At 38.3% G+C, this 13,626-nt stretch overlaps 1 protein-coding gene across 3 annotated transcripts in view; it reads left to right on the forward strand.

Moving 5' to 3' along the window:
• Positions 1 to 13,626, forward strand: part of NBEAL2 (neurobeachin like 2) — a 496,796-nt gene that overhangs the window by 300,756 nt on the left and 182,414 nt on the right. For all 3 annotated transcript variants that reach the window (XM_053713715.1, XM_053713717.1, XM_053713716.1), the window contains 8 exons: positions 2,872 to 2,991; positions 4,626 to 4,947; positions 8,300 to 8,382; positions 8,667 to 8,759; positions 9,210 to 9,381; positions 9,592 to 9,725; positions 9,972 to 10,131; positions 10,434 to 10,536. In XM_053713715.1, the coding sequence (XP_053569690.1) occupies positions 2,872 to 2,991; positions 4,626 to 4,947; positions 8,300 to 8,382; positions 8,667 to 8,759; positions 9,210 to 9,381; positions 9,592 to 9,725; positions 9,972 to 10,131; positions 10,434 to 10,536 (1,187 nt within the window). The remainder of the gene's footprint in view (positions 1 to 2,871; positions 2,992 to 4,625; positions 4,948 to 8,299; positions 8,383 to 8,666; positions 8,760 to 9,209; positions 9,382 to 9,591; positions 9,726 to 9,971; positions 10,132 to 10,433; positions 10,537 to 13,626) is intronic.

Here is a 13,626-nt window from a genome sequence, read left to right on the forward strand (position 1 = left end):
TGTATAGATGGGAATCAGTGTCTGTATACAGTGTATAGTTGGGAATCAGTGTCTGTATACAGTGTATAGATGGGAATCAGTGTCTGTATACAGTGTATAGATGGGAATCAGTGTCTGTATACAGTGTATAGATGGGAATCAGTGTCTGTATACAGTGTATAGATGGGAATCAGTGTCTGTATACAGTGTATAGATGGGAATCAGTGTCTGTATACAGTGTATAGATGGGAATCAGTGTCTGTATACAGTGTATAGATGGGAATCAGTGTCTGTATACAGTGTATAGATGGGAATCAGTGTCTGTATACAGTGTATAGATGGGAATCAGTGTCTGTATACAGTGTATAGATGGGAATCAGTGTCTGTATACAGTGTATAGATGGGAATCAGTGTCTGTATACAGTGTATAGATGGGAATCAGTGTCTGTATACAGTGTATAGATGGGAATCAGTGTCTGTATACAGTGTATAGATGGGAATCAGTGTCTGTATACAGTGTATAGATGGGAATCAGTGTCTGTATACAGTGTATAGTTGGGAATCAGTGTCTGTATACAGTCTATAGATGGGAATCAGTGTCTGTATACAGTGTATAGTTGGGAATCAGTGTCTGTATACAGTCTATAGATGGGAATCAGTGTCTGTATACAGTGTATAGTTGGGAATCAGTGTCTGTATACAGTCTATAGATGGGAATCAGTGTCTGTATACAGTGTATAGATGGGAATCAGTGTCTGTATACAGTGTATAGATGGGAATCAGTGTCTGTATACAGTGTATAGTTGGGAATCAGTGTCTGTATACAGTCTATAGATGGGAATCAGTGTCTGTATACAGTGTATAGTTGGGAATCAGTGTCTGTATACAGTCTATAGATGGGAATCAGTGTCTGTATACAGTGTATAGATGGGAATCAGTGTCTGTATACAGTGTATAGATGGGAATCAGTGTCTGTATACAGTGTATAGTTGGGAATCAGTGTCTGTATACAGTGTATAGATGGGAATCAGTGTCTGTATACAGTCTATAGATGGGAATCAGTGTCTGTATACAGTGTATAGATGGGAATCAGTATCTGTATACAGTGTATATATGGGAATCAGTGTCTGTATACAGGGTATAGATGGGAATCAGTGTCTGTATACAGTGTATAGATGGGAATCAGTGTCTGTATACAGTGTATAGATGGGAATCAGTGTCTGTATACAGTGTATAGATGGGAATCAGTGTCTGTATACAGTGTATAGTTGGGAATCAGTGTCTGTATACAGTGTATAGATGGGAATCAGTGTCTGTATACAGTGTATAGATGGGAATCAGTGTCTGTATACAGTGTGTAGTTGGGAATCAGTGTCTGTATACAGTGTATAGATGGGAATCAGTGTCTGTATACAGTGTATAGATGGGAATCAGTGTCTGTATACAGTGTGTAGTTGGGAATCAGTGTCTGTATACAGTGTATAGATGGGAATCAGTGTCTGTATACAGCGTGTAGTTGGGAATCAGTGTCTGTATACAGCGTATAGATGGGAATCAGTATCTGTATACACTGTATAGATGGGAATCAGTGTCTGTATACAGTGTATAGATGGGAATCGGTGTCTGTATACAGTGTATAGATGGGAATCAGTGTCTGTATACAGTGTATAGATGGGAATCAGTGTCTGTATACAGTGTTTTTTGTGTTTTATGTTTATACTTTTCTATTTGACTCCCAACTGTCTGATTGAGAGGGACTTAAAGAAATCACAAAGGCGCCACTGTATTGCATTATCTTTAAAAGACTCCACTGAATTAGAAACACGTAAATTAAACTCACTAGTGTACAGTGCTTAATATCACAGCGCTGGGAAATAAGCCGCCTAGCAGATTTATCCCTGCTCACCCTCCAGCTTCAACAAATAGACTTAAAAGGAATGGAAAGTGTTTAAAAACATATATAGAAAACTTACTACATTAAATGGATATGAAACAGAAAAATGTTCTTTTGTGATTCCTACAAAGCATAGAATTTATGATATTCTATGTTGAAGAGATACCTAGGTAGGAATCTGAAGCACGGTATGGCAGGAAATAGAGCGGCCATATAGTGCCGGCTCCTAAGCATATGTCCCAAATTGATATAATAAGTAAATTAGATTTTTTTTTTAAAAGGCTAGCCACGGTTGTTGGTATAAAATGCATTATTTTGCTGTTATCTGCTAAAGCTAATTAGGGACATATCTGTAGCAGGGTTAGTCTTAAGATATCTTCAGATGCATTTCCAGCTCTGATAATTAGAAAATCTATTTTCACAGCTAACGTATATATGTAAAGGAGGTAAAATAAATAATAAAAATATATTATCAAATTATTTGACTATATATAATTAAACCTTTTATGTTAAAATCACTACGTTACAAAATGCCTGTTAGCAAAATAATATTTTTTAAAACCATTTAAACTGTAATTTTGGTAGCAACCTTTGCATTGTTTTGCATTCCAGAGACAAACCCTTCTAAAACTCTGATGTCCTCTGCTGAGGCCAGTAACGATAGATACAGATTAGATACTCTATGAATCAAACAATCACTGTGTAGAATGTAGGACTAATACGTATGTGAAGTTATATGCAATTCCAATACCTGTGATAATTCCACCATATCAGGTTCTTATTTCTTCCTTAGAGTTTACGTTTTAAACTAATGATATTTTATTACTCAGAATTTAGTAATACGCTATTGTTGCTCAATAAATAGAATTATGTGGAATTGAAAAGTGAAAGTGACCGCCTGGCGTGTAATTGTGCGCAGGCCTAGAGGGGTGTTTAGATGGAGGCGCCCCGGAGAAGGTATTAGTTATGTAAAGTGCTGTATACTTGTGTTTCACCAGCATTGTGTGGATATTGTGCACATAGCAGGGCGCCGGCCATTCGGGCAGAACATGGTGAATATTTACACTGATGGACAACTCAGCAAATCAGCTCAGCTGCGCTTCCCAGCTCTCAATGAGGTGAGTGTTGCAGATTATCGTATTCTGAATCCTGCCGGTAAAACGGGTATTAATAATATGTTTATGTGCCCTTGAGAGCAGGACTTTAATTTAATAGATGATGGGTTGTACCATAGGAGCCGGTAATCTGCTTTACAGGGTAATGTGTACCCAGTGTAACTGACATTAGTTTGCTTTTCTCTAATTTCACTGTGAAGTTGTCATAAAGTTTACTGCAGGAAGTTCATGTGTGAGTAGTGAAATATGAATTCTTCTGTGTCTCTGTCAGGGAAATGGTTAAACAATGTGGCTGTGTAAAGGACAGCTACCTCCCTTTATGATATTTGCTTATAATTTAACAAGCTGTTCCGTGCAAGTACAAGCAGATACTCCTTGGGGCGGTATTGCTGAAGGGCTGTGGGACTAAATAAGTAGCTGAGCAGAGACCCCTAGTGGGGAATATGTGCAACTTCACTTTCATCTCATTTTATTTGCTTTTTTCCCCTCATAATATTTCTTTCCATTTCTTTCATGATTCAGACAAGAGCATACAATTGTATACACATTTTCTATTTACTTATATTCTCTAATTTGCTTGGTTCTCTTGGTATCCTTTGTGAGAATAAAAAGCATACCAAGGTAGGCACAGAAGCTGGGAGATAGCTGCTTATTGGTGGCTGCACATATATACTTTTTATCATTGGCTCACTGATGTGTTCAGCTAAAAGAAGTAAATTGGAAAGTTCTATCTGAAACATGAAAAAAACGTGTTTTATGTCCCTTTAAATTCTAGAACAATGTTTTCACATTAATGTTTTTCTTCACTTTGATGGCCAGTAAGAAGCAGTAAAATAACTATTAATCAGAACCAAATATATGAGCTGTAATTGTATATGAAAAACCTGTGATCAACGCTAGGGGCATGCTTGGTGCCAGTGTGTGCCAGGTAACGTGGGGCAGGGATAAAGATGCGTATGTGATCTCCCACGTGTTTCCTACATCTTTTTTTTTTACATTTGGTGCCATCATATCTTAAAAGTACTGGAAAATCCTCCTATGGTTCACACAAGTGGTTTTCAGTAGGGAGAGGTGGCCGGCCACATAAAATGCTTTGGCCTTAGGTTGGTCACTTATGTTCTATCTAGAGCATTGTTTCTCAATCCAGTCCTCAGTACCCTTACTCCGGCCAGATATTCATTATATCTTAACTAGAGCACAGGTGAAATAATCAGCTGATGAGTGAGAGCAGGTTAGTAACCATGGTTACTGATCAGCTGATTATTTCACCTGTGCTCTAGTTAAGATACAATGAATATCTGGCCTGAGTAAGGGTCCTGAGGACTGGAGTTGAGAAACACTGTTCTAGAGAGTTCTTAAAGTGACAGAAACCACTAAAATATCTTTCCTAGGAAAAAAAGCACAATAAAGATGTTAGAAATATAATTTTTGTATAGAATTAAATGTTATGTTTGATTTTGAAGCTAAGAGGAACTGAAGATTATTCCTCACTGGCTGACTTGCAGATCTCCCACTAATTTATTGATGGGAATTTTTATATAAAATGTATTCTAAAGGAAATAGACCTAGTGTTATTTGATGAAGCGAAAAGAAGCGCTGTTTGTCTCACAAGCGATGTCTATACCTTATCTTCACAGTCCTTTACATCTTGCTGCATCGGATCTGCGGGTCACCGTACAACTACCAAGGTCTCCATCTCTCCGTCTCATACCCCTGACCTTACATTCGCCTCTCACTCAGTACTAAGCCGCTCTCAGTCCTTCCCAGCCACAGGCACGGGACAAGGCTGGGCACCAGGAGGGGCACAGTGCTCTCGGGAAGGGCTGGTGTCTACCATAGTGGCAGGGACGCAGGATACTGAGTGGGGGACCCCAACCTCGCTGGAAGGGCACCTTGGCAGCGTGGCAATCTTCCATGACGCTGTGCAGCCAGGTCACGTGAAGGCTCTTTATACAGCAGGTGAGTGCGGATTTTGGTACAACACAGCTCATTTTGTCACATGACTATGAACTTGTTTGTATAACTTATTTTCAGTTGCCTGCTTTTATGTGGTGTGTGTTAATATTGCTGACATTTCTACTGAGAGAGTCCACTTTATGTCAATAATTTAGCATTGTTTTCTATATGTATTAGGCCTTATAGTAAAATTATGAACATGGCTCTTGTTTCTTCTGTTGGGTGTCTGATCAGAATGACGCCATTCTGCATATGACATCCCTAGTCATCTGCATATGAAGTCTATACAGTCTTGTCTTAAAGGGATACTAAACCCATTTTTTTTCTTTAATGATGCAGATAGAGCATGCAATTTTAAGCAACTTTCTAATTTTTTCCTACTATCAATTATTCTTTGTTCTTTTGCTATCTTTATTTAAAAAGCAGGAATTTAAAGCTTAGGAGCCAGCCCATTTTAGGTTCAGAACCCTGGATAGCGCTTGCGTATTGGTTGTTACGGTTAGCACACCAATTAGCAAACATAACCCAGGTTTTCAACCAAAAATGGGCTGGCTCTTAAAGGGACACTGAACCCAAATTTTTTCTTTTGTGATTCAGATAGAGGATGCAATTTTAGGCAACTTTCTAATTTACTCCTATTATCAAATGTTCTTCATTCTCTTGCTATCTTTATTTGAAAAGCAAGAATGTAAGTTTAGAAGCCGGCCCATTTTTGGTGAACAACCTGGGTTGTTCTTGCTGATTGGTGGACAAATTCACCCACCAATAAACAAGTGCTGTCCAAAGTACTGACCCAAAAATTGTCTGGCTCCTTAGCTTAAATGCCTTCTTTTTCAAATAAAGATAGCAAGAGAACGAAGAATAGGAGTAAATTAGAAAGTTGCTTAAAATTACATGCTCTATCTGAATCGTTAAAGAAAAAATCTGGGTTTAGTTAAGGTGACCATATTGCCGCTTTAAAAAAAGGACACATGAAAACTACATATGTCAGGGTTGTTATAATGGAACATTATTCAAAACATTTCTTTAAACAGCCCTGACATATGTGTTTTTCATATGTGTCCCTTTTTAAAGCGGCAGTATGGTCAGCCTCGGTTTAGTGTCCCTTTAAATGTGTATACCTCTTGCCCACATAGCTGACTGGAATTTCAGACTGAATTGTACTTTTGGAGAATAGGGAAATTCACTGCTGTTAAATGCACAAGTAAGCTAAACAAGGCCGTTACCTGGGTGGGTACCTCCCCATTGGATAAGCTGCTTATCAATGCACTTTCCATTCAGTTGTATCAGCATTGCTATGATAGTGTGGTTGATGGCTGATTTATCAAAACTTCTCAGCTGTACTTAAAACTTACTGCGCATGTAACCTGCATCATCCTTTTCTTGGGAAATTGTCCAGCCGTGTGATAGAGAAGCATTGGTTGGTGTGTCCCACCTATTGAACACATTCTTATATTTCAGATTGGGATTTATATATTAATGTATTGCATGGACTTTATTATTGTATACATCTAGTTAACTAGTTTTCCAATGCCTTATACTGGAGATTTCTATTGAATATTTTCGTCTTATTACTGTATATGCACACGTGCAACATATAATTTGTTAATATGGTGAATAAAGTGCATGTAAGGACTTCACGATTTTTGTTTGTTGTTTAGTTGCAGAACTTTTTACTGTTAATACTCAAGCAGATAGTAGATGACTTGTGTTCTAATTCTATAGAGCATCACAATAAAGTGCTAAGGAATAACAGTAACAGCCGGTACAAGTAGAGTATGGCAATATGCTTTACATTTTTACTTTCTATTGACTAGATTACAAGTGGAGCTCTATTTAACGCTCCCGCTCGAGTAAGCTTTTTGCGCACGTTAAGATGCGCTCATATTACAATTTGAAAGTAAACTGGTTTTGCTCTCACGCTAACCCGTCACGCGTAAAAAGACGATAACCTATTCCCCCATTGAAGTCAATGGAGCAATAAAAAAAGAAAAAGTGGGAAAAGCACCCTAATCGCACGCAAACCCGATTGCATATTCTCAAGTGCGCTAACCCGACATGAAATATGAATATTTCACATTCCAATGTTCTTCACATAGCAGAATATTAACTATTTATGCATAATATATATATATTTATATATCTAGGTAACTATAGATATACACAGATATATATAGAAATATCTATTTTAAAATATTTAGAACATAATCTGTGCAGAACATTGGCATGGGAAATATTTACAGAAAATACACAGTATTACACTTTATTAAATATGAATATTGCATAAATATGATTTTACATGCTCCAATGCACTAATATGTATGAGTATTTATGTGTTTATATATGTATATATATATCTGTACATACATATATGCACATATAAATACATATGTACACACATATATACATACATATACATCTTTAGACATGTGTATATATGTATCTCAATGTTAAAGCTCTTTGCCTGCCTGAGACCTCTTTGAGCCTTTATAACTTTTTTGTGCAATATTTTTTTTAATAATGTTTATTAGATAATATTGTTATGAGTGTAACTGCACTTTGTAATGTATTTTTGATGTGTTTTGTGACACTTTTTTTGTCTTCTCGAATCAGTTAACCAGAGCTCTGAGGTTGCGTTAACCCGCCATGTGTTAACTTCAATTGCGCTCAAGCGATCACGTTTACTTTCAACTTGCAATACGAGTGAAGTAAACTACGTGCGCAAAAAGCCGCAATAAATCCCTTATCGCTCACACGTAAACTGTTAACACGCTGCTCGTAATCTGGCACTATATTTGTTTGTTACACTACATCTGTGCTACTCTGTATGTGATACTCAACGCGAGGAACCAAGTTACAGAGAATTGTGTATCTGATTTAAAAGACCCTCAGCCCACTGCTAGTCCTTACACAAAGCTTGGTACCAAGAATGTTCTATCTGTTATGTCAGTTAAAGCCTGGAGAGATTTGGTACAGTAGCAACAGCCAGTTAGTTTAGCACAGTCACAATTAATACAACGTCCCTTTATCTTGTGTTCTAGTGCTACTTAAGGGCTGATATGCAAACCTCGCCGACATGGAGAGAAATCACACAAAATCTTTGGGATTTTTTTCAGACCATGTGTTGTAATGTAGGAGCCTCTGTTTCACACAAAGGTCACTACATAGCAACATAACCATGTCTCAAGTTAAAATTTGTTTCTAAAATTATTTTAAGGACCTCGCCGTACCGACGAGACTTCTTAGAATATCTCACCTGAGCAGCGAGGTTTTGAATATCAGGGCCTTAAGTATAGAATGTATGTGAATAAATGTTTAAATATAATTCTTATTGAGTTGCTTTCTTCTCCTTTAGGTCCAAACTGTGTGTCCCCATTTACACTGGAGAGTGATTTGTCTGAGCTGAGCACTAAACTCCTCCTTTACTATACACCGCAGGTACGTCCGTTTGCCAGAACCTCTGATTACACCACATCACACCATGACTGTCACATGTATACTAAGAAAATGACACACATTAAGGGGACATTCTAAAGCAGAATTAAATTGCTCCTATCAGGCAGTTTATCTCCTCACTTGCAGAGAGCTGCTTCTCACGGAGAGTCAGTTGTGCTCTGTTCATGATGTATAAAAAATTGTTCTGTACCTTGTCCGTGCTAATATTCTGTGCAGTTAGCTGTAGTCCTCTCTCACACACAAGTGACACTCATGTTTCTGCACAGGCTTCCAAAAACAACATCTGCTTGGATCTTGCCCCTAGTCATTTATTTGACGGGAGGCTGACGGGCCACAGGGTGATTACTTGGGATATAAAGGTATTTGCCTTGTTATTGTATTTCTGCTTTATCTGTATAGAACACACTTTGTCATTGTCCCTTATAGTCTGTCTGTCCTCATCCTCTCTCTATTTCTTTGTTACTCTGTCTCTACAGATCTAAACTTATTTCCATTGCTACGTTTTTCTCTTTTATCCAGCTTTGTTTTTCCCTTTCTTTATATCATTTTTTTTCCTTATTTCTTCCATCATCCTTGATTCTCTGGCTTTTTTTCTCACTCACGCTAGCGCTCTCTTATGCTATCTTCTTCATATCTCTCCAGCCATCCCTCCCTCTCTCTGCCTATTTATTTCCTTCCTATTCTCTGCCCCCTATCTTAGTCTTTTCATGGCTAGCCAGCTATTAATTCTCCTTGTTATCATTCTTTTTTTATTGATATGTCCTTATGTCACACTTGAGATCTTTACCTGTATCTCCTTTTGCCCACAGGATGTGATAACCTGTGTGGGAGGTATGGGGGTGTTGCTGCCTTTGCTGAATCAGGTTGCCTCACAAACCAAAGATGCCACAGATACGCAGGAAACCCACGACCTGGTTGGTCCTGAGCTGACGTCTTCCAGGAATGCCCAGGGAATGCAGCTTCCTCTGGGCAAGTCCTCAGGTGAGTTTGTGTTGGCTTTAAATTACAGCACTTAATGCCTAATGCAGCTTCTATAATTATTGATGAATAATGAGTTGTGGCTTACATGAGACCTGTCTACTGTATGTCTGTATATCCTGTCAGCAGCTTATATCTGTCTGGATCCTCTTGTGGTGATCAGAATTTTCGAAGCTTTGTTACGTTTGTCTTTTCTTCCTTTCCTCCCTGCAGAGAGCCGGCTTGAGCGAAATGGTGTTGCCGCTTTCCTGCTAATGGTGAAGAACTTCATTCTGCATCATCCGGCCAATCAGGAGAGCTTGCTGCAGTGTCATGGTCCCGCTATGATAGGAGCACTGCTGCAAAAGGTGAGTTCTACTGAAAACAGATCTGTCTGCCTTGTTATAAAATGTTAACCTGACTAAATATGACTCTATGTGACAAATAACCACACACGGAGATGTTGGTGTTTTATTAGTAAGGACCTGTTTAGGTTTGTAAATGTTCCAGACTGCAGAGGTCTCGTACAAGATAAATGTCACCTTGCCGATTGTTTAGTTGCACTTGTTACGTTGGTTGCTGTATGTGTGTGACTGTGCTCTGCTTCTCTCTAGGTTCCATCTCTCACTATGGACATGAATGTGCTGATGGCATCTCAGATGCTTATGGATCAGGTGTTATCAGAGGGTAACATCCATCTGCTTCACCACCTCTACCAACACCTGCTCTTTGACTTCCGCATTTGGAGCAACAGTGACTTTGCTGTCAGGTTTGGTAAGTTTTCCCACAAAGTTCAAACAAATTAAACACCTTGCTAGGTATAAGATTCTTGAATGTCCACCTGTTGTTGTTTTTATTAACAAAAAAAATATGATTGTTTTCTGAATTAGTACGTTTAATGTTTTATTCCCATATTCTCTGGTTATGCTTATGTCACTAATAAATAGTTTATGCAGGGTGATGTTACAATTGACTTCATGATCTCACAAGATAATTAGTTATTTCTGACACGTGAAGAAATGCTATATTGCTGCAAGCCAAAGAGGTTTATGTGAGTGGTTATTTTCTCCTTGTAGGTCACATTCAGTACCTGTCGTCCATCATAAAGGATCACAAACAGAGGGTTAGGAAAAAGTATGGAGTGCAGTACATCCTGGACTCTGTCAGGAAGCATTATGGGTAAGGATATCAAGAGCAGCCATTTACATGTTAGGATAGTCACAGGCAGGTATTCTATGTAGATATACCTAGGGCTGTCCTGATTTTGGCTGTGTAGGCAGTATTATAACTAATAAGCCACAGATATACATACAGCTGTTCTTATTGGTGCCGTGCCAAGAGATATTATGGCTAATAACCCACAGATATACATAAGACTGTTCTTATCGCTGCCATTCCAGGAGGCATTATGGCTAATAACCCACAGATATACATAAGACTGTTCTTATCGTCCAGGAGGCATTATGGCTAATAACCCACAGATATACATAAGACTGTTCTTATCGTCCAGGAGGCATTATGGCTAATAACCCACAGATATACATAAGACTGTTCTTATCGCTGCCATTCCATTAGGCATTATGGCTAATAACCCACAAATATACTTAGGGCTGTCCTTATCGCTGTCATTCCAGGAGGCATTATGGCTGATAACCCACAGATATACGTAGCGTTGTCCTTATCGGTGCTGTGCCAAAAGGTTTTATGGCTGATAAACTACATATATTCATAGGGCTGTCCTTATCGGTGCTGTGCCAGGAGCTATTTTGGCTAATAACCCACATATATACACTGGGCTGTCCTTATCTGTGCGGTGCCAGGAGGTATTATGGCTGATAACCCACAGATATACACAGGGCTGTCCATATCATTGCTGTGCCAAAAGGTATTATGGCTGGTAACCCACATATATACATATGACTGTCCATATCAATACCATACCAGGAGGTATTATGGCTAATAACCCCTAGATATACATATAACTGTCCTTATCAGTGCCATACCAGGAGGTATTATGGCTAATAACCCCTAGATATACATATTACTGTCCTTATCAGTGCCATATCAGGAGGTATTATGGCTAATAACCCACAGATATACATATGACTGTCCATATCAGTGCTGTGCCAGAAGGTATTATGGCTAATAACCCACATTTCTTTCATGTAATTAGCAAGAGTCCATGAGCTAGTGACGTATGGGATATACATTCCTACCAGGAGGGGCAAAGTTTCCCAAACCTCAAAATGCCTATAAATACACCCCTCACCACACCCACAAATCAGTTTTACAAACTTTGCCTCCCATGGAGGTGGTGAAGTAAGTTTGTGCTAGATTCTACGTTGATATGCGCTTCGCAGCAGGCTGGAGCCCGGTTTTCCTCTCAGAGTGCAGTGAATGTCAGAGGGATGTGAAGAGAGTATTGCCTATTTGAATTCAATGATCTCATTCTACGGGATCTATTTCATAGGTTCTCTGTTATCGGTCGTAGAGATTCATCTCTTACCTCCCTTTTCAGATCGACGATATACTCTTATATATACCATTACCTCTACTGATTCTCGTTTCAGTACTGGTTTGGCTTTCTACTACATGTAGATGAGTGTCCTGGGGTAAGTAAGTCTTATTTTCTGTGACACTCTAAGCTATGGTTGGGCACTTTTATATAAAGTTCTAAATATATGTGTTTAAACATTTATTTGCCTTGATTCATGTCAATATTCCTTATTTCAGACAGTCAGTTTCATTATTTGGGATAATGCATTTGAATAATAAATTTTTCTTACCTTAAAATTTGACTTTTTTCCTGTGGGCTGTTAGGCTCGCGGGGGCTGAAAATGCTTCATTTTATTGTTTCATTCTTGGCGCGGACTTTTTTGGCGCAAAAAAAATTCTTAGTCATTTCCGGCGTCATACTTGTCACCGGAAGTTGTTTGTATGTGCGTCGTTTTTTTGACGTTTTTGCACCAAAGATGTCGGCGTCGGCGGATGTGGCGTCATTTTTGGCGCCAAAGCATTTAGGCGCCAAATAATGTGGGCGTCTTTTTTGGCGCTAAAATATATGGGCGTCATTATTGTCTCCACATTATTTAAGTCTCATTGTTTATTTGCTTCTGGTTGCTAGAAGCTTGTTCATTGGCATTTTTTCCCATTCCTGAAACTGTCATTTAAGGAATTTGATCAATTTTGCTTTATATGTTGTTTTTTCTATTACATATTGCAAGATGTCTCAGATTGACCCTGGATCAGAAGCTACTTCTGGAAATTCGCTGCCTGATGCTGGATCTACCAAAGTTAAGTGCATTTGTTGTAAACTTGTGGTAACTGTTCCTCCGGCTGTTGTTTGTGATGAATGTCATGATAAACTTGCTAATGCAGATAATATTTCCTTAAGTAAAGTTCCATTACCTGTTGCTGTTCCATCAACATCTAATACTCAGGGTGTTCCTGTTAACATAAGAGATTTTGTTTCTAAATCTATTAGGAAGGCTATGTCTGTTATTCCTCCTTCCAGTAAACGTAAAAAGTCTTTTAAAACTTCTCATTTATCAGATGAATTTTTAAATGAACATCATCATTCTGATTCTGTTTCTGATGATGATTTCTCTGGTTCAGAGGATTCTGTTTCAGAAATTGACACTGATAAATCTTCATATTTATTTAAAATCGAATTTATTCGTTCTTTACTTAAAGAAGTCTTAATTGCATTAGAAATAGAGGAATCTGGTCCTCTTGATACTAAATCTAAACGTTTAAATACGTTTTTTAAACCTCCTGTAGTTATTCCGGAAGTTTTTCCCGTCCCTGATGCTATTTCTGAAGTAATTTCCAGGGAATGGAATAATCTGGGTAATACTTTTACTCCTTCTAAAAGGTTTAAGAAATTGTATCCTGTGCCATCTGACAGATTAGAGTTTTGGGACAAAATCCCTAAAGTTGATGGGGCTATCTCTACTCTTGCTAAACGTACTACTATTCCTACGGCAGATAGTACTTCTTTTAAGGATCCTTTAGATAGGAAAATTGAATCCTTTCTAAGGAAAGCTTATTTATGTTCAGGTAATCTTCTTAGGCCTGCTATATCTTTGGCGGATGTTGCTGCAGCTTCAACTTTCTGGTTGGAGGCTTTAGCACAACAAGTAACAGATCATAATTCTCATAGCATTGTTAATCTTCTTCAACATGCTAATAACTTTATTTGTGATGCCATCTTTGATATCATTAGGGTTGATATCAGGTATATGTCTTTAGCTATTTTAGCTAGAAGAG

This window comes from Bombina bombina, chromosome 5 (assembly GCF_027579735.1).
Source record: "Bombina bombina isolate aBomBom1 chromosome 5, aBomBom1.pri, whole genome shotgun sequence".
Lineage (NCBI taxonomy): Eukaryota > Metazoa > Chordata > Amphibia > Anura > Bombinatoridae > Bombina > Bombina bombina.